At 41.5% G+C, this 20,140-nt stretch overlaps 1 protein-coding gene across 1 annotated transcript in view; it reads right to left on the bottom strand.

The window, feature by feature from the left end:
• The window catches only part of NPAS3 (neuronal PAS domain protein 3), a 741,990-nt gene that overhangs the window by 419,509 nt on the left and 302,341 nt on the right, over positions 1–20,140 (bottom strand). The window contains exon 5 of the mRNA XM_019551125.1: positions 11,450–11,532. Coding sequence (XP_019406670.1) covers positions 11,450–11,532 — 83 coding nt within the window. The remainder of the gene's footprint in view (positions 1–11,449; positions 11,533–20,140) is intronic.

The following is a 20,140-nucleotide window of genomic DNA, read 5'->3' as shown; positions in this document are numbered from 1 at the left end:
CCACCCACCCACTCCACACAGCTAAGGCCCTAAGCTGGCAGGATCATTCGGGACATCTAAGCCATTATCCTCAGAGAGGCTGGGAGAGCACACAATGGTGGAGCATCCCCACCACAGTCCCTCCACCCTGGTGCCAAGGCAGTGGGCGTAGTGGGGCATCAAGGAGTGTTTTCCCTCAGGAAAGCAAACCAGACTGGCTCTAGACTGACCTGGTGCATGTACAGTCACCACCAGCATGGAGCTGATGCTAGACCTGTGGAGCCTGGCACAGCAGTTTGTAGCCTGCCTGCTGCTTGCTGCAGCTGCCCAGAGCCCAGGCCGACTACAAACAGCTGCACCGGGCTCTGGAGCAGGAGAGAGACCAGGGTTGCATTGCCTCAGGCCCCTCTCCCACTTCCCACTCCAAGGTGTGCATGCACACATCAGTACAGAGCTGATGCCTGGGCTCCAGAGCCCGGCACAGCTATTAGCAGCCTCCTGGCTGCAGCCAGCCCCGGCTCTCAGTAGCTGCTGTCAATTATGGAGCCCGGGCTCTGTGGCTGGCAGCAGCTACCCAGAGCTGGGGCTGGCCATGGCAGGCTGAGCAAAATGGCCTCACATACCACGCTCAGCATGCGTGCCGGGAGTTGCTGACCCTGCTATAGAGTATCAAACTACTCCAGCTGGGAGTCTGGCTCAGGTGGGAAAAGCATCCGTAGCATGCAGGTTCCTGCTTCCAAGTCGGCTCCCTGCCTGGTTCCTCTCCCTGTCTCCCTCACTGGTGAACAGCAGATGCTTGAAGCAGAAATCTACATGATGCTGCAGCTCCCAGTCCAGCCGGGATCCTTGCACAGCCAATCCCCACAGCCTGACTCCCAGCTGACAAAGGCATGGAGGGAGCCCCTGAGGTGCTCCTGACCTGCTCATGTCCCACAGCTGCCCATGGACCAGCTGTGGCAGCATGCAGGTTCCTCCTTCCAGACCTCTCCTGGGAGTCAGGCTCTCAGCTGAGTTGCTCTGTGCAGTACAGGGAAGGAGCAGCTCTGAGGCTCCCTCCATATCTGTGTTAGCAAGGGACAACAGCAGTGTCATGTAAGTTTCTCTTTCCAACTCCTGCACCCAGCTAGTGGTGAAGAGGGGATGGGTGATTAGGGGAACGAGGCACAGAACAGGAGCTAGTAGGTGTGCCACCCCCGCTGTCCCTGACTGAGCTGGGCTCCCTGTGCAACAGCTGTGAGGCTCCCCCTGTGCCTGGATCAGCTTGGGATAACAGCAGAAAGGGATAGGGGGCAGGCGGCAGGGGAGGCAACAGTGGTCAGGTAGGCATGGGGGAGAGAAGGGACAGGAGTCAGGCTGGCTGGTGTCCTACTGCTTGCCCCCCTGCCCCCTTTTGTTACAATTTACACTGTGAACTGCACAGATGTTGATCAGTATTAGTGCTAGCTCAAGTTGGGAGCAGGCACATGATCAGGCCAGCAGAGGCCTAAAGGACTGAAAGGTAACAATTCCCCACTTAAGCTCCAGGCTCCCTCTGTCCCATTCACCCCATGCTCTTGGGGCTCCCTTCTGCCTCCCCCTGGTCCCAAGGTGCCCATGCTGTCTATCTCAGGGGAGCAGGCAAAGAAGAGTTAACCTGCCTGCCCTGTCACTACTTCTTGCCTAGAGGACATCAGTGATTAAGCAAGCAGGTTAACCCTTCCCTGCCTGCTCCCCAGGACAGACAGCATAGGCAGCTCACAAGTATAGGAAGTGGGGATTCTGGGGTGCTGAAAAGGGGCAGGGGGGCAGTGGGCCTGATCTGAGCCAGCAGAGGAGAGGGGTTGGTGGGGTGTTTACACTAGATGTAGCCTAGAGTGGCTACACCTTAGTGTAACATGAGCTGAGTAGCACATATGGGAGATAGTTCTGCCCTGGAGAGGCATAGCTTTGACATGCATAACAAGTGCTCAAAACTAGTTTCAGGTATTAATCTGCAGACAATCTAGGGGTTAAGAGCTCCAGGAGTCACCCAAAATTACTATTTAACAAGGCCTAACACCGATTAACATTTAAGCAGCAAAAAGTGCAATGTGTAACAAGGCCCTAAAAGAATCCCTCCCCTCCCCCTCAGATTCAACCATGGAAAATTGTAAAAAACGTATAACTTTCCATTACTAGAATCTAGTTATTGGGGGGGAGATACCTTAAATTCAAAATTGTGGATCTGGGTAAATATGGTATGGATCTTTTCCTTGTTGGGGACCTATAACACATTTTGAGTGTCAACCCTCCTTTTCAAAACCGTCCTGATATGAGTTTTGAGCAGTTAGTATTTAGAGAGTTAATACCATCCAAGATTATTGTCTGAGTAACTTGTTTCATAGTTTCTAGGGTTGGAAGGGACCTGAGCAGATCATCTAGTCCGACCCCCCGCCATGGCAGGAAAGAGTACTGGGGTCAAATGACCCCAGCAAGATGTTCATCTAACCTCCTCTTAAACACCCCCAGTTCTCTTGGAAGCTGGTTCCAGACCCTAGCCGCCCTGACTGTGAAGTAGCGCCTCCTGATATCTAACCTAAACCTACCCTCTGCCAGCTTGTGACCGTTATTCCTGGTCACTCCTGGCGGTGCTTGGGGGAACAGTGACTCCCCCAATGCCTGCTGATCCCCCCCCTAACTAGTTTATAACAGGCCACATTCTTCTCTCATTGTTAATCACTACTGTCACTCCCCTGATCCAGTTGCCCATAATGTACTAACTGACCATTTTTCTATTCTTAAAGTTTGTGATTTGTTTTCATAATTGTAATTCAGATGGTCTTGCTTCATCCTTCCCAGTTATAAATTTTATTTTCTTATGAACTTAGACTTGTTTGGGTTTTCTTCCCCCTTAAAATCACCATCCTGCACTAATCCCATCTGGTATTACCACCTCCCATTTATGTCAAATGCGTTGTTCTTTTTACATTTATATCCAGGTATTACAGGTTTCAATTCACTCTTGTTATCCCGTCAGGTTTTAGAAGTACTTATTATGCCTAAATTGCTTTTTGTTGGCAGGTATTCTTAAGCAGTGATTCTCAACCAGGGTGTTGTGGCACCCTGGGGTGCCTTAAAATCCTTGCAAGGGTTCCACAGGATATCCTGCAAAATTAACAAAGTTAGGTGTGCAGACACATTTCACAAGATAAATTCAGAGCTTTCACACAGGAGTCCATAATATTAAAAACATTCTGATCTGTTATGATCTTTCTCAGTTCTTTGCTACAGAATACTTGCCCAATTATTTTTCTATAGTTAAAAAAGAGTGAAAACCAGGAGGTGGAATTTTCCAAAGGGTGTCAGAGCCAAATAAGGTTGAGAAAAACAGTTCAAGACCATCTAGACCATCTTTTGTTTTTAAAGGTTTGCACAGGAGCAGAGAGATTTTTAGTTTCGGTTTCTGGCTGCTTATTGTTTATGCCACACCTTCCTCACATTCTAGTTCCTTTCTGAATGTACCTCTATGGACTTAACCTGTGTATCCTCTATTTTCATGCCTAAACGCTCTGGATGTCATTTAAATACAGAAACAAGTCTGATAACAGTGAATTATGTGTGGCAAAGATGAGATTAAAATTCAAAATTACAATATACAAAATATATTATATGAGTGTCTAATGGAAATCACTCCCCCAGGGAGACTTATATCATCTTCAAACCACTTCCCACTCTACCTTGTCAGTCCATCTTGTTGCATTATATATGCCTTTTAACTGTCAAGAGAACATTAAAGACCACTTCATTCACTAGTTTAAACTGCAGCATCTCTCAACCGTTAACTTCTATTTTATTTTACTAAGATATAACTTTGATAAGGAAAAAAAAATATGGTAGGTCACCTTTTCTTTCAGCAAGTCCAAAGCTCTGGCCAAATATTTAACTAGGAGGACTCAAGGTTTGCATACTCTTGCATTTCCATGTTATGCTACGTCCTCGCACAAACTTGCTAAGAATCTGTTCTCATAATAAAATATAGCATTGTAATAAAACAAATGATCTCCTCATCCTTATGTACTGCAGCCTTGGCATAAGCAATAGCAACTGTTATTTCTTCTTCAAAACTCCCTCTGTAGAATAGACTCTTTTCAGCTAATATCATTTCCTAGCCTGGCATAATCATCTATATATTTCAGAAATACCATCTGCTGCTTCCTCACCTTTAGTCTCATGTCACTATTGGTATGCTGACCAGTGTTGTACAGAGTTCACCTCATTATGTCATACTTAGAGTTGTTGAAAATCATAAATGAAAAGATGAATCTTTTTTCTAATGCTTTACAACATGCCCACACCTTTCTATCTGTTTTTAGTCTTCCAGTTCTCATGTCAAGTAGGGCTCATTGTGCTAATGTGAATCTTTGAAGAGAGTAGATATCTTCTACCACTCTACACAGCTCCAGCCTCACCTATGAACATGATAACATTTGTAATTCTTTTCCTATGATTGAAATCAGATTAAGACTCCCCAGAGCTCTATAGCATTCAAATACCTGTAGCTGAGCCAAAAAACAAATTCCCTATTTTCTGATACAACTGTAATTTTTCCCCATTTCTCCGGTTTTAACTCACTGCAGTCTCTTTGCTCCCATAACTAAGTATCACTGCTTGTTTGCATGACAGAAAAGCATTTTTTTTGCTTCCAAACTGCATTATTAACGTGTGCAACTCTTGTAACTTCATCCACAACCTTCCATTACTTCAAAAAATGTAGAGGACTTGCTCTGCTTACTGTTCTTTCTTCTGCCATAACAGTAAACAAACACAGATTTTGTACAAACTTAACTGGAACACATACATTTACAACGTATTGGAAATTTTACCAGCAAACTTGCCAAAAAAATCTGTCGCCTTCAAGATGCCTAGTTTAGAGAACAAATAAAGTGTCCTATTCTTATTAACCTCTAGGTGGCAATTATAAATACATATCAAATTCTTATAAATATTAGTATGTGTCTTAGTAAAAATATGTGAATGCTCTCCAATTTTTAACTGAATGACAGTGTCCTCCTTTTGGTGCAGTATAACAGTACCGCAAAAATATAAAGGGATATTGAAGACAAAGCCTGCTACCACACAGAAAAAACTCTGCTTTGGAAGTTTCAAAAAAATATATTATTTTTTGATGGAATCCCAACAGGTTCATACATTTTAGCACAAATAAATATTCACCCCAAAACTCATAACTTTGTTATTCATTGCTTCTTTGGTTTTCTTCAAATTAAAACCATTTCAATCATCCAATCAGAAAGCAAAAAACAATATTATGGATAACTTTTTTTTTTTTTTTTTTTTTAAGTACTTTAGGGACATTGGAACCCAAACCCCATTTTCAGGACTGATACAGGCACATACAGACAGATGCAAAGAAAAAAAAAAAAAGGACTAAACATCTAAAGCATTATTAAAATGACCAAGTCCAAAACTGCAATCCTGAAGACCCTTACCTCAGCTGTCACCTTGCTCAGGAGGTGTCTAATGCTTTGTGTGTCTTCCTAATTGATTTTAAACAACTGGCAAACCTGAGGGTAGCATGTCTGCATATACCCCAACTTTAATAGACTGGATCTACAAACTGGAAGTTCCTCTGCCTGTCTCCCTGGAGGGGTTCAATCCTGTAAGTGTTCTAAAAGCACATCTAGCACTGACAGGATTGTGTCTTTACCAAATGCCTTGGTAAAGACACAAATGCCTAACGGTGGTTCTCAGTGTTGTCAGACTCAGAAAATGTCAGCTCCTAGCTTTGGCTCATTTGTTGCAAATAACTCAGAAAGACTGCAACAGGTCTGAAAATGTTTTTTGACACTGTGGATTCCTATTTGAAACCTGAGGATTTGTCTTGTGAATCATGCATAGGTGTCTGTACATTTAAGAATGCTAATGCTGAGCTGTACCCTTAAAAAGATATCGCAGCACCATGGTTGAAAATCACTGGTTCAGGAAGTGGGAGGTCCAGGTGCCCTTCCCTCTCCTGGTAGAGAGGAATCAAATCCATATCTCCAATCTCCCAGAACAGTGCCCTAACCAGAAGCCCAGTTTCTCTTAAGTCAGTGATTCTCAACTGGGATGCAACAGATTCTTTGAAGTGCATGGTGTGAAGAGATAAACACAGACTCATGCTCTTCCCTGCCTGGCTGCTCCCTTGTCCCCACTGCCTGGCTTCTCTGCAAAGCAGTAAGCAGAGTAATAAATACGTTGATTTTTTAAATGAGGTGCCACTCGCTTCACAGAAGTTATGGAGAGGAGAAATGCCTTGAGTTTTAAGAGATTCCAAACCACTGAGCTAAGTGATTGTGTTTTTGTGGACATCCAGGAATGATCTGCAAAGTGTGAGTATTAAATTAGTGGGGGACATCATTCTCAATTAATAATTTACCAGGCTGAAGGAACAGTATTATTCCATATAACATTATTATTATATCGCATTTGTTAATAAGAAAAAAACAATGTTTATTTCTTCAAACCAGTGGGTATCAAGGACACTTCTTTGCATTTCAGTGAAAGGAAACTTTTAGCAAATACAAAAGAGTCTCATGGAAAAGTTTAACCCAATACTTATGTAAAATGTTGGTAACAAGACAGCAGGCTTCTTATACTCATGGTAACAACTATAGGTGATTACCATTTGGTTTGGTTATTTTAAATGCAAAAAAGGTGAAGTAAAATCAGTACGTCTAATGACCTTTGGGATCCTACAGGATGGTGTTAAAGAGGATTAAGCCCCCTATAAGTGTTACATGTAGAAAAAATTCCCTAACAGTGCATTATGAGTTTGGAGTTTCCCTAACCACAGAAAATGTCACAAAGTGTACAAACATAAGAAGATTCCCTCACATCCATTGGAGGCCAAGGACTACTGCACTGAGGCTCTCATAAGACAGCAACCCTCTGGCCTTGGCACTTGAAAATGTGTCTGTTACTGAGCCATGATGCTGAGAACTCCCCTTGTCTCAAATGCCCTGGAGAATTCTCTTAGAAGAGGAAAATAGGCAACTCCCAGTCAGGGGACATGCAACATAGAATGGATTCATTTTCAGATACCTGTGAACTTGTTATGAGGAGAATGCACATCTTCTGGACCTGTGTCCAGCTAAGAAAATCCCTTCAACAACCGTCTATGAAGCCTGGAGGAAGGAGGAAATACTACCTGGAAAGTGACAAAGTCCGTTTGTGGCACAAATGGGGAGTTCAGTACATCAAACACTGATCACTGGAGCTCCATTGTTGTGTTCCTTGGATTTAGAGCTTGTTCTGTCTTTTAATGTGCCACAAGTTGGCATGTAGTTATTAGTTGGAAATAGGACAGTGTTCTCCAACCCATTTCCTTGTGAGCAACTCAACCTAAACAGCAGTCACCAGCCCAGATAACTATTCATCACAAGGAACACACTGACTAAGGCCTAGGGGAGAAAAACAAAACAAAATCCAAGGCTTTGGTGCATATAGAAAAATGAATATCCTTCTCATTAAAAGGGATGGCGCATACAAAATTGGACAGAGGTATACTGGTAGATCAGTGTGTGGAAACTAATGCAACCAATGCCTATGTTATTGCGTATGGTAATTTAATGCACTATTAAAGAATTACAGTTTCTCAAGAGTCCATCAGGCTCTGTCAAAGCAGTGGCTGCAATTATGAAAAGTTATTGCTCTTATGGAAAAAGGACACAGTTAATACCAATCACATTTAATGTAGATACAAAGTCCCAGTTATGATTGGATTCTTTCAGTTCTACTGCTACATTTAAAACTTGTTCCAGGGTGTTTAATCCCAAATATTTGTATTTTAATAAGCAGTTTTAAGAATAAAAACAGATTTAAGAATTTTTCTAAAATCTAACTGAAAATACTGTAAACTTTACTTCTAATTGTTTTACAGTTCAAATCCTAAGGTGTGTTCTTTTTTGTTCAAGAAATTTTAAAAGCTACTAATTTAAATATGCAAAATTATCTTGAGTTGTTCATACGTGAACTTAAAAGCCATGCAACACAGGAAAATTAAGTAATTATGCCTCCAAGTTATTTACTGCAATTAAGCTCATTTATCATATGCAAATTAGTGCAAACTGGTCTCATTAGTTACTAAATTACTCAATATGAGCTGAACAATGTAGCACTCCAGTTTGTAATGAAAAATCCCTGTAGAGGCAAGCAGTATCAATTAAGCTAATTTGCATATGCAAATATATTCACTAACTTTTCCTTTTCTCTATATTTAGTTCTACATTTCCTGATCATTCTTGATTATATGAAAAATATGGGGGTCACTGACCCTTTTCTTTACCTTAATAGTTAGAAAGTTAGAAGAAATATCAACAGGTCTTGTATAAATAACCATAGTCTTCTTAACTTTTAAATGTGGTTTGAGTTAAGTTTGCCAATAATTGCTTCCAGAAGTAGCTCTTTTTTCATAGAACTTATACATTAATATACACACACATATGCTGCAAAGTTTGAAATATTTTACAGTGCAGCCTTACCTCATTACAACATCACTCTGAAGTAGAAGAAGAATGTGGAGTATAATGAGATACCCACTATGAAAAGTCTTGGTAAAAATTAATGGGCACACTCTCAATTCTTTACCTAGCTTCTCTTCTGTTCAAGGCAATCCCACTACTTCTTCAGCCAGGTGGACAACATAAAAAACTTATTTTCTGATTATGAAGATACTGATATAATAGCATTTGGGGGCATTTCTCTTTTTTCATGAGTTTATTGTGGATACTTCCTTTTGGCTGTAAACCTACTGGGAGAACTGTTTCTTCAGTGTGATATACTTCAATTGGCTGTGGCTTGGAATTTTTTGACATGCTTGATTGAGACCACTTGCTTGTAGAATCAAGATTTAAAATGTTACAAGATGCTGCCCCATTTCTATTTTTATAACATCACTTACAAGAAACTATGCTCATTTTTTTAACATAGACTATATTATAGTTTCTCGTGTCTATCAATAAATTTTGAAGTATAAAAAATTATGAGGGTTAAAGAGTCTCTTTAATTTCTGAACTTACTGCAGGCTAAGGCTTAAAAATATTAATGAGAAGGAGGATTAAACAAACTAACTATATATGTGGCTTCCTCAAACAGTAGCGTGAAAAACAACAACATAGAATAGATTTGTAGGTCTGAAGTTACATCTATGTTGATCTCTCACTCAAGTACTGGTAGTAGTTACCACAATATTGACTTGGAAATTATTTCTAGATGTAGTGCCCCGAAGAAGCAATTGTTAGAACAGAATTCCAGTGGATTGCTCTGGCTGAATGTTTGACATCTTACTAATATCACCGACTTCTCTAGATGTTTTTTCTAACCAATGACATCAACAAGGTGACATTATGAAGTTCCTGTAGATATTTGGCAGGTAATATATTTCAGCACTGTACTGAATGTACTATATACACGTATTATGTACATTTATACTATATACATTTTTACAGAGGACTGTACTTATACTGCTAAACAGAGGTTTTAACATACCATGAATAACTCACATCCATTACTAATTCATTGGTCCTTTATCCATCATCAACAGCCTATTCTCTTCTAAAACATCAACTCTGAACTTCCTACTATCAACTGGGCTAAAGATTAATGGGATCAATCTGGTAAGACCACTACCTGCACTGAAAAGGCTACACCTCAACAGATATTCAATATGGTATTGATGGTAATTCTAAGACAAACTCATCACCTACATGTAGAGATCCTGTAGTGGCTTTTTGTAGCTCTATAACTCTTACATACTGGAAATGCTGTAGCTTTTCATATAATAATAGGAAAATGCCTAAAGAAAAAGGAAATCTGCTTTAAATAGATAAGAAAATGATTAAATGTCTTAAATATCCAATAAATGAAAAACTTAGATTCTAAATGGTTTTCAGGGTGGTAGTCTCAGATGCCTCACATAACAGAATGAACTGTACACATATTATAGGATCATGCATAAGACCTGGATAAAAACTGTATACAAATCAATTTCAATGCGGTTTTATCTAGATATTTGAAAGAATACATATTGTAAAAATGTACCTTTAGGATATACAGTATGTGTTTATATATTCATAGCAACATGCTGACAAATTACATAAACTGAAACATCACACAACTGCTGCTTATTTATTCATTTTTTACATCTATGAGGCAGCATAACAGCAGTCCTGTCTAATATGCAAAACAGAATGGTGTTGATTTTACATCCTTGGTACTATAACTATAAGCATTTGCTTACAGAATGTAAAACTTGAACGTAGACCTCTGCCAAGGGCATGCAAATAATTAAATCACTCCATTCATAATTTCTGTACCTTGGGGAAATTCATTCTACTGGTTAATTTTATGTTTTCCTAAAATTATCTTTGTTTCCATTTTGCATTTAGTTAACTTTGAAAAGGTATGAAAAATCTGGACGTTATCCCATAGCTCTTTTGAAAGCCTGAACCAGGGTAGCACAGAGAAATCTCTCTCAATTGTTTCAAATTAAGTGGAATATTTCTCATTATAATATCCTAATTTGCCTCTCTTGCATATCAAAAGACAATATTTCATGCTGTACACTTGGATTGAGAAGCACTCTACACTAGTAAATAGCAGCAGTTGCTTAGTACTGCAGCTAAAAAAGACCAGATGCAAAGCAGGTTTCTTATTGCCATAGGTTTGGGATTTTTCCTTTACTTTTTTTTTTTCCTTCGGGGGGGGAGGGGAGGGAATTCTGTCTATACTTATAAAACACACCCCATTTTGTCCATATTGCCTTTGTTAACTGCTTCTACTCCATGTTTCATTATTTAAAACCTAAGAAAGATTTTGTGGAATCACTATTCCTTGACAAAGCAAAACATATAATGCATATGATATTTCCATCAGGTCATTTCTGTTCAATCTAGTCTTTCTGACTACTGTACAGTGTCAAAAATTCTTAGGGAAAAATCAAATTATTGAGCATCTCATTTTAGCTAAGAGACTCATGCTGTTATTTTTTGTCTATGAAGGCTGTTGTAATTTGCAATGCAACACTCATGACAATTGGGACTGGAGGTAGGATAAACTAAGAGGAGAAAAGAAAATCTAAGTCTGTACAGGATACACAAGAGGGAAAAAAAATCAAATTATTGCTACAAAATTGTGTTGTGCACGTGCACATGTGTGCATGCATATACACACACAGTGTAATTATGTGAGCAAACAACACAGCACAACACAGTACAATACAACTAAATAGTGTGATTCATTTAAATTATTAGAGCACAAATAATACTTGCCCACCCACTCTTATTAAAACTCTCCCAATCATGTACTTTCTAAAGAGAAAAAAATATGAGTACGTAAAAATCTCATAAATATACGTTTGGATAACACCAGCATTCAAGTAATTGGCAGAAATATTAGCTATTGTTACTATTTATATAGTTATCTTAATTTTTTCATGGAAAAAAAATTTGCTTACCTGCAAAATGTGGCTTCCCAAATGTGATTCAAATACTTCGATTGCAAGGGCACTAGGGCTTCTCCTGCGCTGGGCACCTATAACTGAATAAAAAAACCCCAAAAACAATTATGTTGCAATGTCTATACATTTGAATGTAAAAAATCTCTAATCACAACACTGGACATTTACTATTTAAATATAATCTTGTATTTTAAATACCAACAGTGTTAATTTCAAGTTTGCCTAGCACTAAAGTAAATAAAATTGCTGTATAGTTTTCAGTGACAGGAATTTCCAACATAAAACTTCTTTTTAAAAATCATGCTCAGAAATCTATGAAAATGAACAGGCTATATAAATACATCCCAATCCTCTATACATTTCTTTGTTCAAATTACTGAGAATATGCAGCAGGTCTGGTAAAAAGAAACAAAAGGAGATGATATATACAATTCATGTGCATCCAAATGTGTAGATGAAAACTAAAAGTTAGTTTGTAATTGTAAATATGTTTTATGTTTATCTAAAAACAATGCTACCTTTATCACTTGAAATGAATGGGACAGCCACCTCTAAAAAGTCACCATTTACCAACAGTCACTCCATCACAGTATCTCAAGTACATGAGTTATATCCTATCCTAAGCATAAGGAGATACTACATAATGCCAGATACTACAGTTAGGGAACAGCCGGTAAGTAACATGTATTCAAAACAAACTATTCTTAAAATTAGGAAGCAACACAGTGTCATTTTCAAAATCAATGAGGAGTAAAAAAAAGAAACAAGAAATTACAAGACAGGACTTTCATTAATCTTTGTGGGCATCTATAAATGTGCCCAATGCCTGCTCCCGTGCTAATTAGTTGAGTCTGCTGGAGCGTGCTAATTAGCATGCTACAGCATCCTTGGCATCTCGTGTATTCAGTGTCCTCACGCTTCAAAATGGCGGCAGGAGCACTTTAACTAAAGCTCATCAAATGAGTTTCTATTAAAGTAATGAGCTTTAATTAAAGTGTCCCCGCCGCCATTTTGAAGCACGGGATCCTGAATACATGAAATGCTGTGGGCACTTTATTTAGAGCAGCTCTCAAAAACACTAATTAAATTGCCCTCCCCCCACCCCTTCCCTTCCACCCTGGAGCATGTGTAAAGATGCCCTGTGGGCCAGAACACCAAGCTGGTAACAGATGTCTTCATACAGTCAGAGGGGAGAACATCACCTATTACAATGTATGATTTTTTTCCTTTCAGATGGTATCTGCTTCAATGAGAAATGAAGAAAAAAAAAGGATGGCTGAACAGCCTTTTCTCCCTCCTATGCCTCTTTGAACCAGCTATATTCACACCAAAAGAAAGAAGGTGAAATTGATGCCGGACCTTCTAAAATTATGTAATGGCACTACTCTAGCCTACATGCCAATATCCTTACTGCTATAGTTTCTGGGGAGCCATAGTGATAGTGGTGATTTCTTCAAACAGTGCATCTTAGAGACACACTCTGATTCAACGTATTTGTTTTTAGTAAGTAACAACAAACATAGCAAAGCCATTAAATCAACAAAATTTGATTTTGAGCCATTGGAAAGAATAACTCTAAATGCTGATTATCAGCTGTTTAGAGAAAACAAAATTTAGAGCAGAATGTTAAGTCCTCTAAAGCTCAGCCTTTTAGTGTCACTGGCTTACTAAGTGGTGCAGGATTGGTTTGCAGCCTGGATCAGGCCTCACACCACCTCCAGCTGGCCGCTGAATGCCCAAATCAGGTCCCTGCCACCTCCAATCTAGCCTGATATCTGGCCTGAGGTGCTCCCCACAGGTCCAGAAATTTGGCAGTGGCAACTGCTGCCACCATTCCCCCCACCAGAATTTTTAGACCTGTAATTCTGGACCTGTGGGCAGGATGGCATGGTTCCTATGGTCAGGAGTTGGGCACCTTTTCTCTACAGTATCAAGTGCCTAATATAATGTCAGCACATACCGATATTTGCTTAGTAATGACCATCCTGTTGGCTTAAAATTGTAATACCATTCTTCAGTGAAGCTTCATGTAATTCCCTTTCAGGAAATTCTAAGCTATTTATATTGGGCAAACAGGTGGTTTCAGTGCTAATCGATTCAAGCAGCTGCCTACACCAACTACAAATGGTGTCTGCTCCTATCCCAAGATTATCCATGTTATTTTCTGCTTTCCTATAGAAGTCCAGTGACATACTGATAGCTAGAAAAATGTCACTCTTTCTCACATTGTTACTTTATGCACTGAATTAATTTAGACACTAGACTTTTGTCACAATAATTTATACGCTGTTGTTCCATTCAGTATCTGAAGATATATGACACACCACCTTTTTTTTCCCCCACTGAATTTAGGATCTTACTAATGAGTTCATTCGGAGTTGATGTATCTTAAACTCATTCCCATTTCTCTGTCCCTAAGTCACTTTGCTCTTCCTTGTTTTTGTCATATGTTTCCTATAGTTACATTACTGGACTAACAAGCTGTGCATAGTGTGGAGACAAAATCCATAGCACCCTAAATTTCCTAGGTTTACTGCAGTCTCCCTCCCCACTCACGATTCCCTGCATCCTCCAAACACAAACTCATATTGAGAGCTGAAATCTCCTTCCAGCTTACCTAACCCCACAGAAATATTCTGAGTAATTCACTTGAATGAGAATTGTGGCCATGTTTCTGGGGAAAACTTTAGCTTTAATTAGTAAGTACGATATACAATATTGTAAAGATTATCAAAGCTCCTATCACGATTAGTATTGGTAAGAACTGCATTTGGTACAGTGATTTAATTTAGGATTTATTAAATAAGAAGTGTAGAGAATCCACAGATTTAGTACCATTAGGTATCGTTTCATCTGACTCCTTACCTTAGCATTGTTATAAACAAACAAGCAAACAAAAAACCCCAGGCCCTCAAAACCAAACCCACTGATTTTCTTTCTTCCATGCAGATTTTGTTATATTTTTCATATAGCCTAAAGACATCCCTACTCAGGGCTGATTTTCTGATTAATTTTCTATTTCCAGAATGTACATTCCTTCCCTAAAATCCACTGGCATTTTTAATATAGCTATCTTACTAAATATTGCTTCCAATTCTACAATGTTAATTGCATATTATGGTTGCTTAGCAGGTGAATGACACAACCTGAATAAAGTCTATGGAAGTGGTCAAACAAAAATGAGTAAATGATCTGCTTGCAGAGTTTTAAAATAATATCTATTATTTTGAAGCCTGTTAAATAATAATTCACCTGTCCTTTCAGGCTTTAGACACTTCAGCTTCAAAATTCAAATTAATATACTTCAACATCAGTGAGTTAACTTAGAAAGTATATACAGAATCAGGTAGTCGTTGCTTTAATATCTGTCAATAAAATCTACTAAAAGTCTATGCATGCATCCTGGTATCCATACACGCAAATATCTTGTAGTAGTTTCATGCCATTCAGTTCAATGTCATTTTTATGGCACTGGAACTCCTCTTGATTTATGTGTTTTGCACTTACACAGGTGATGTGGGGCTCTACTGACAGTTCCTAATTTTACAACCAACATAAATATGTTAAACAGAAAACCATTACACTGCTGGTAGGCAAGCTCCAACTCCAGTATTATTAGTAATTGAATAGATGTTAAATGCATACTTCTTAAACTTGTACTTTTTTTACTCTCACTATCATATTTGGCATTTTGAAGAATGAGACAATAACTGCTTGCTAATCCCACAACAAGGAAAGCAAGGAAAGCAATCCTCACTGTTTTGACTTCACTGCCTCAATATTTTACTTTGTCCAGCCTCCAGCAGTTGCTTTCATGCTGTTCATCTGCATCAGAAAAATAACATTTTGGTACACAGATTGGTATATTTCAGAAACATGACAGCTTTCTAATACAATCTGGTAACCAAGTTGACATAAAAACTAACTTCTTTTTGCTGAACAGGTCATTTATTAACAGTAATCTATAGCTTTATTCCCTTCATCTATTTATTCAATTAAGAGAGACTACTTTTTAATGTCACTATTATCCAGAGAATGCTCAGACAGCAGTGCAAACTAAAACAGTTAGTTGTAGGTTAGGTTTTAATTTAGTCCTATAGGCATTCAGGACACTAAGGGAGAATAAATCAGTCCTCACTTGGCAGGCACAATCACAGAAGAGCCAGGTACAGACACTAGAGGTGCACTGATACATCGGTCCCATATTAGATTGGCACCAATATACGGAAAATTGACAGTATTGGCAATCAGCTTTTTTTGGCTGATGTGGCCGATAATGTGGCTGATAAATGTCCCAGCGCAGCATGCAGGCAGCCAGAAGCACAGCCCCACAGCGTGGAGAGCAGCCGGGTCTGGCTCATAAGTCTGTTGTGAGGGAATGAGTGTGGGGGGAGGGGCAGATCGAGGCCCCGGTGGTGAGGGAGGAGTGGGGCTGAGGCTGGGGCAGGTGCTGCACAGCTGGGGCGGGGTGGAGACAGAGCCGTGAGCAGCTCGTCTGGGGCCGTGGGGAGGACTGGGACAGCTCCCACTGCTGAACGTGCCCTGGGAGGGCCTGGGGGGGCCCTGGATCTGTGTGCGAGGCAAAGGCGGGCGGCTGCTGTTGGCTGGGGCAGAGACGGCACCAGGACCTTCCCGGCAGGGGGGCTGAGCTATGGCTGTGTTCAGGGCAGATGGCAGCAGCGGAGGGACAGAGCCTTGGGCGGGGCTACAGCAGCCCCGGGCCCAGCTCACGGCAGCCCACCCTCACCCTGCATGCAGATCCAGAGGCATATACTCCCCGTGCCTTCCCTGGGTGTGTGCTGCAGTGGAAGCTACACCCCGCTCCCTGGGTGCGGGAATGACTGGAAAATGTACAAGAAAGAACAAAAAAGTCACAAATGAAACTAAATTAAATGCTTTCTTGAAGATTTTCTGTTCCTAGCATTAATGACAAACTTGTATATTATTTCTTTTGCTACCCAGAAGTAAACAATGATTTCAAAATGCAAATGAGAAAGTACAGCTTAAGTTGTAACTTTTCTAGGAGGTCAGCAAGCAAAAAAGGAGTTATTGTAGGAAGCAGCTGCAGTATTTAAGGGCATTTTTACACATGCAAGTACCATAGCAATGGGTGCTTTGAAAAGCGCCTGGTGCTGCAATGCTTGCAGTTGTATAAGTGGAGAAATGCGTGTCAACCCTGAGAAAATGGTGGCAGCACGCTTTTGAAATAAAACACCTCAGAGACGTTTTAATTCAAAAGTGCACCGCTGCCATTTTCTGTGTGCTGACGTGCATTTCGCCACTTATACAACTACATTAATCGAGTCTGCTCCGAAGCAGCAGGCCTCCGGCACGTCACAGGGAAAACATGTGTATAAATGCCCTAACTGCTGTTTCCAGAATCTTATTCGTTTGAGGATTTTTTCATATTTTTCAAATAGAAAAATTAGTCCAATGGAAAATATAATCTACTCAAGTTAATAAGACGTTAGACTGGAAAAACCTGCCCAGCCATCAGTTCAAAGTCCCACACTTTTTGCTCAAAAAGTTCCACGAGGACACCCTTCTCACACAAGTTGCTCTGTTAACTTCACAAGGATGAGGAGACTTATGAAGACTGTGGGAAACGTATTTCTGTGGGTTTGGCAATTACTGCATTCCTAAGCCAAAGGATAAGCAAGGGTTAAATCAGTTACCTTTGATCACTAGGGCTAGGGCCAGAAGCTACACATAAACCATCTTAAGTGATCAGAAACTAGTTTAAACCTGTAAGAGAAAAAAAGTTCACTGCACATAAGCCAGTTTCAGAATGGCCCAAACTAGGTTAAGATAAACCTGGTTAAATGTATCAAATTTAACTGATTGAGGTCAAACCAGTTTATAGAACTTCTATCCCAGTCCCCTTCCTGGTTTAAGTTAAATCAGAGTCCCCCAGCGTCCCAGCATGCTTTTCAGCCCTGGGCTGGGCTGTGCTGTCTGCTCCAAAGAGCAGGGCTGGCCCCACCCCTCTGCTTCCTAGCCACAGCAGGGGTGGGGACATGGCCAGACACCAGCTGGCATGGCTCCCTGAGGCAAAGGGGGCAGGGAGAGGTTTTTTCCCCCCCTCCATCCTCTCTCCCACCAAAGGACTGCAGCTGGGGTCTGCTAGCCCCTGGACACCACCTCCACTGCTTGCCCCTGGACAGGCAGACCCTGACTGAGGTCTCCCAGAGGGAAAGGGGAGGGAGGAGGGAATAAACTCCACCCTTACCCCCTTCGCCTCATGAAGCCATGCTGGTTGGTATCTGGCCACACCCCACCCCTGGAGCAGCAGCCCCTGTCATGGTGTCCCAAGAAGTACAAGCCTCTTCCTGGTGGGGTCAATGCACTGCAAGTGGGGGGGGGGCAGGGGTAGGGCTGCTGCAGCCTGTGTGGGACAAGCAGTGATGGTGCTAAGGGAGGCCTTGGGGGTATATGGCCACCCAAAATTTGGCTTAGCCCCTATAGCCACCCCTCCAAGCCCCACCACCACCACTTGCCTGGCAGCTCTGCCCACCTCACTCCCACCTGCAGCGCAGCAACCCCCACACTAGGAAGAGACTTATGCTCCCCAGGACACCATGACAGGGGCTGCTCCAGGGGCAGGGGTGTGGCCAGATGCTGGCTGGCATGGCCTTGAGGTGAAGTGGGCAGGGAGGGGGTTTATTCTCTCCTCCCTCCCCTCTTCCCCCAGGGGACCCCAGCAGCCAGGGCTGGCAGACCCCAGCTGTGGTCCCCTGGTGGGAGAGGAGTATAGAGGGGAATAAATCCCCTCCCTGCCCCTTTCACCTCAGGGGGCCATGCTGAGCCAGCCTCTGGCCAGGGTCTGGCCATGCTCCTTCTCCCCCCACAAGTCTGGCAAGGGCTGCTTCCCCCCCTCCCCTCCAGTCATACCCCAGTTGGGGTCCCTGCAGCAGGGTGGGGTTTAACACCCCCATCATACTTAGGCCTGCCAAGGCCTGGCCATGCTCTCTTCTGAGCTCGACGTTGCTCCAGCTTGGCCACTGCAGAGAAGGGAGGGCTCACTCTAGCACCCCATGGCTTCTAGCCTGAGCCACTACAGGCATGTGCCTGCATTTCTAGAATGAAAAGTGAATGTCTATTCACTTGCTTGCTACTTCAATCTATGCAGGTTAGAGTAACCTGCAAAGATTGAATCAATTCAGGCTCGGGCTTTCTGAATGTCTGTACTTATCCCACGAAGCAAGGGCACTTGCTGCAAGGCATTCCCAATTATCATTTTAGGAACAAGATAAATCCTTTGAAGTTTATATCCATTAATTTGACATCAAGAGTTTGGCTGGTCCTGCCCAGCAGAGAGAGATCCCAGATGGGATCTAAGGTCTGTTCAGGTGGTAAGTCTGAACAAAGAATCTGAAAGTGGCTAAAAGCTCAGCCTCTGAGGAGACCTGAATACTGGCTGGGAGTCGAACTGAAAGAGTGCAGTTTGTCTCAGTGCATGCACCTAAGCCATCAAAGGATGGAACTAAGGAAAATGAAACTGAGATACGGAACTTATTGGCAAAAGGCCTGTGCCACAAGTCACTACAGCCATTATGTTTAGGTTGCAATACACATAGAGTTATCATGCCATGTTTCACTGAAGCAGTCCCTAGTATAGTCAGTTGATGGTACAGACATGCTCTTTAAGGCTATGCTTTATTCCAGTCACCTGAAACTTTCAAGAAAAGGCTCGGGGTTTTGATTAGATTAGATGTGACTCTTGTTGCTTTTATTCCTTTTACTTCCTATTTGTCCACTTCCTATGGATAAACAGGGATATTTTTTGACAAGCTGCACTCTATCATGGCATTTTCCTACCAATGATCAGTCCTAAAATAAAGATACAGGAAAAGTCAAAATCCAGTTGGACTTGCTGAAAACATGATTTACAAACAGGTGATGGGACTTGGCAACCCAGTCTAAAAGAGAGAAGGACCAACAGGTTGGATTCTAAAGTAAATAAAAATGCAGTCTTGTCACTTGAAAAGGATGCTGATGGAGAAACTGAGTGACAGTACCAGGGTCGGATTAACCATTTAGCGGGCCCTAGGTAAAAAAACTCATGGGCCCTGAGCTAGTTGAGACCCCCCCCCCACCCTCTCCAGCACTAATGCCCATGAGGAGGCCAGCAAAAGGAAGGGAAGGGATGAGAAGAGAAAGGAGGAGGATGGCTATTTGTGCTACTGCTGCAGAGGGAAGGACCAGGGCCCTCTGCAGCTCAGAGCCCTAGGCCATGTGCTTACTTTGCCTATCTGGTAATCCAGCCCTGGACAGTACTTTAACTTGTTGCAAGATGTACAGTTCTAGATACCGTCAACAATTCTAGCTGGTGGTAGCCATGGGATCAAAGGTTTGGGTCTACAAATAGCAAACTGGTGAGTGTCCACAAGGGGGATCTCAGGTTAAAGTATAACATTTGTGTCAAATCTTTCAAGTGCTTTAGTAAAACTATTAAAATAACGAGCCCTGAACCATTACAAGCCATCACAGCTACAAAATTGCTAAAAAGGAGGCTTACACCCAATGGAAAGAAGGGGTCATCACCAGGGAGCACTATTCTGTAGTTGCTCGGGGATGTAGGGGGGTAGTTAGAAAGGCCAAGGCAGAGAAGGAAATGGGACTAGCTTCCCAGATTAAGGACAATAAAAAGTCCTTTTTTAAATACATAGGGGGTAAAAAGAAGGTCCC

This window comes from Crocodylus porosus, unplaced genomic scaffold, assembly GCF_001723895.1.
Source record: "Crocodylus porosus isolate Cpor-Errol unplaced genomic scaffold, CroPor_comp1, whole genome shotgun sequence".
Taxonomy (NCBI): Eukaryota; Metazoa; Chordata; order Crocodylia; family Crocodylidae; genus Crocodylus; species Crocodylus porosus.
This window is presented reverse-complemented; position numbering and strand designations above follow the sequence as displayed.